At 38.6% G+C, this 4,124-nt stretch overlaps 1 protein-coding gene across 2 annotated transcripts in view; it reads right to left on the bottom strand.

The window, feature by feature from the left end:
* Positions 1-4,124, bottom strand: part of vps50 (VPS50 subunit of EARP/GARPII complex) — a 114,019-nt gene that overhangs the window by 8,438 nt on the left and 101,457 nt on the right. For both annotated transcript variants that reach the window (XM_032535044.1, XM_032535045.1), the window contains 2 exons: positions 1,834-1,930; positions 847-1,005 (listed from right to left, as the gene is read on the bottom strand). In XM_032535044.1, coding sequence (XP_032390935.1) covers positions 847-1,005; positions 1,834-1,930 — 256 coding nt within the window. The remainder of the gene's footprint in view (positions 1-846; positions 1,006-1,833; positions 1,931-4,124) is intronic.

The raw sequence follows: 4,124 nt of genomic DNA, 5'->3' as shown, positions 1-4,124 counted from the left end.
ATATATATATATATATATATATATATATATATATATATATCGGGATTTGACTGGTCTGTTCAGGATTTCACACTGCAGTGAGCCCTTCAGAGCTTTCTGTCTCTGAACATCAGAGGTGAGAAAACTAGTGCTGTGTGTCCTTACACTCCATGTAAAATTTATAATAGGATGAGTGGCCAGCATGCATAAAGACACACATTTAGCGGAAAACTTCCCATTCTGAAAATACATCAGGGACCGATGAGCTCAAATGTCTTTAACAAAGCTGAAACTGGGGAAGATCTGCATTCAACTCTCTACAGCTTACTCACCCTGCACTAAATAATTTACCCCATTCCAACTAATTAATATTAAAGACCCCCGGAAGAATTCAAACTCATGAGGGACGACAAGGAACTTAAGAGTTCTTGACTTGAAGTGGAATAAATCGCAACACTTTATGTTTATGACATATGTTAAAAGAATAACCCCAGATTGTATTTCTCTCAAGTATAACAAAAACATTATGTGAGGGAAATATATAAAAGCAAAAATATTACAGCTGCCTTTTGTGTGTTCTACTTTTTGTTATTGTGGGTAGTAGTGCATGGCGTTGACAGGGCTTCAGCGGACAGTTAGTATTTGTTAGGGGGGAAAGATCCAACATTGGGACAATTCTAAACTTTTCCTGAATGTAAACTACAGAAAAATTATTTTAACATAGATACCACCAGTCTAAGTTTCAGCATTTATATTTTAAAATTTAACATTTATATGATATTCATAATTTTTTTTAGATCGAACCTGCATTTAAGCACACCACATGTTACATCAACAGTGACCTACACATTTTTTATGTAGCATTACCTTTAACAGGACGTCCACATATACATTATGCTGTGACATTATCTCCCTAATGTCCCATTTAACTCCAGCCATCAGGAGCAACATTTGCTCGTAATCGATGGCCTTGGCCGCAACAATCCAGTATATTGGTTTCCGAAGTTCACTGGCGGTCGACACCGTCTGAGAGAAAGAATGAATACGTGTTTGTGATTTATATTCAACATGTTTTTCCAGTGTTATAAATACAGCAAACACCTCATGAGGCAGACATGAAATCAAGGTCTCTTCGATTTTGCTTTCGAACATCATCGTTTGCACAATATTTTCAAGAGTGAAGTCATAGCACATGACATTCATTTGATGTCTGGTGAGAATAGACCTGTCTGTGTACCTGAACACTTTAAATGTCAAGAGGACAAAAAAAAGAAAAGACTGGGAAACAGCAGCCGGCGTGGTTATGGGTGTCAGATCATTTTCTCTTTTGTTGATCCAAGAACAGCATTGTATGCTGGGTTGCAGTTACGAGGTAATTTGTCTCTACAGAGGAATATGCTTCTAAATGAAACAAAAAAAGGCATTGATGGATGCAAATGAAAGAGTGAATACAACTGGAATATGTATATTTTTAGAGCACTTCTAGTCGTTTCATTTACGGGATTGTTCTGGTTCCGCCGGGTGTCAGTCACCTTCCGCTTTCTTTGTGTTGGCATTCTAAACTCCCATCGATTTGGGAAACATCCTCTGAGCTAAAACCAACACTGAAGTTCTATTTATCTATTTTTTTTTTAGCTGTGGAGGAATGTCTGGCAATACGAGACTAGAGCACATCAAATGATGAGATGAAAGATGTGTCTGTTTTTTAAATTAAAATTGATGAAAAGGTTATCCAAGCCTTAGACTCAAAGCTGTAGTCAGATGTTTGGTACAACCCCACCTGTAGCTGACAGTGACGACAAGATATACAGTTTCAGCAATTACACAGACTTTTGAAAGCAGGTGCAAGAATACCTGGGAATAAAACTGTTGCAGGAAAGGCTTCTTGGCTGCAGGCATCATTGTGTCCAGGTGGGACTGGAGGGATTCAAACTGTTCCGCCAGAAACACGCTAAGAAAAAAAACGTACATTTACTTTTGGCACAGTGCTGGGATAATAATGTCTGAAAAATGTTCTGGCGTGGCACTTAACTAAGACAAAATTACCTTGTGTTGTTTATGTATTCCTCAAGAGTGACAATTCTATTAACTAAAGCTGATATTACTTTTGATTGAATTTTGAATTGAAGCAACCATAAATTTGAGACAGAACTTTATATGTTACCTCTGTTAATGGGATAATGTGAATAGAGACAGCAGATGCTGCACTTTGTCGAAGGGTTTTCTTTCAATATAATTCCAACAAACAAACTGATTGGGCAGTGCAATTGAAAAAGAAGAAAACTCAAGTTATATTTGAGCGGCCTCCTCACACCGTGCTGTCTTGTGAACCCAATTTTTCTTTGACCTCAGCAACCAAGTGAAAAGGGATGTCATACTCAGAGTCATGCACCCCTGCCAGAGGGACCAAAAACTACACTGTCATTATGAACATCTACCTTTTTGTTCCTTACTCAGCTGATAAACAATCTAAGCGACAGGATATTTTTAAGAATACTTAAAGCTTTATGGCGTAACTTTTTATATTAATTAACATATGTTACATTCAAGCCATTGCCAAATGAGTTGATACAAAGCTAATTAAGATTATCAGCTCCACACAACTCTCTCAATATAGCTATGTTCATAAGATTGTGTCGTCCGGCGACGTTTGAGCGCAATTCAATTGAAGATAATTACCTATTCTGAAGAGTCCATCATGTTTTTTTTAATCCTGTGTCCTCCATGAGCAACTAGCAACTGCTTGAAGGAGGGATGGGGGCTGTGCACGATCACATAAGGCTTGTATCATGTGGACGCGCCGAAAATTGTTTTCATTATTTAGAATTCCTCATGGGGGCGACATAAACTATGCACTAGGTAGTGCGTAGAATGCAAAAACAAAGCAAAAATGGCAGAATTTGAAATAGTGTGACCTCTTCCTACAGCTCTCCCTCTCCGCTCTTTGTCGGACAGGCGATGCATGCTTAGAACCGGCAATAGGAACACTATCTCTCTGAATAAGCTGGGATAGATTTTCTGAAGCCTGAATGCAGATCCAAGGGGAGGTACGCAAGTCTGGTTTTCTCTCAGACCACTTGAATTACAATATGCTGAAAGATTATTGCTGCATGACGCCAATAATAAAGTTTCGACCAGGCTTTAAGAGGTGGGATATACAAGTTTAAAAACACGAGTAAAAGTTCTGGTTTAACGTTCATCCTTCAGCTGCTCATTTTCTCTACATTTCTCTCTTCACTTTTTATGACCTGAAACATTTTCTGAGCTGTTCTCATCACACGGAAAAGCCCTCTAAATGAGTCTGCTAAGTCAGTATTTTTTCTTAAACAATCTTCTCTTTATAAACCATCTGTTTTTCAGGAAATATTGGTAAAAAGAGAAAAGCATGAGCCTTAGGCAAGGTTTACAATCCCTGCATGGTAACCCCTACAGCAATCTTGATATTAAAAGCAATAATTAAGTGCTGTCTAGTTAACACTAAATCTGGAAGAGTTACATAAAAACCCAGCCAGCACCCCATAAGTGAGCAGAGTGGACATTTATTATTTTTATGGAACAGAGGAAATCACATTAAGGTGTTTACCTCGGCATCATGGTGCAGTCTAGGAAAGAAAAAAGCACACCTTGGAGTTCACACTTATCTAATCACGCTTGTATAAACTGAACAACTAGAAGGGCGAACAACAGGAAGAGAGGCACCTTACACAGCTCTTATCTTTAATCCTGCTCAGAGGTCATGTCGCTCACAATGCACACTTAGGCTAAAACTATTAAGAAATACAAAAAAAACTTTGCATGCAGTTCTGCCCAGAATAAGTCTGACTTCCTCTCCCCAGGGGATCTTTTCCTTTCAAACTTTACCCAAGAAATATCTTCACCTCTGCACTTTAGCTCTTTTACTTTCATTATTCTTCCAAGCTTGTTGGCTGCCTCTGATATATGAAAAACTTTGTGTGAGAGAGTGTTAGCCTATTCAGCATTTTTGCAACGCTGTCATCTGGGCCCTTGGTTTACAGACTTTCATTATAAAGTACTTGTACACTGCCGACTTCTCAGGGTCCAAGAGTGGTCAGAGACAATAGTTTAACCTAATTATGTATGAGGGCACTTTTGTGTTTTGTGGGGGGGTGTGTGTGTGTGTGTGT

This window comes from Etheostoma spectabile, chromosome 14 (genome assembly GCF_008692095.1).
Source record: "Etheostoma spectabile isolate EspeVRDwgs_2016 chromosome 14, UIUC_Espe_1.0, whole genome shotgun sequence".
In the NCBI taxonomy this organism is placed as follows: Eukaryota; Metazoa; Chordata; class Actinopteri; order Perciformes; family Percidae; genus Etheostoma; species Etheostoma spectabile.
This window is presented reverse-complemented; position numbering and strand designations above follow the sequence as displayed.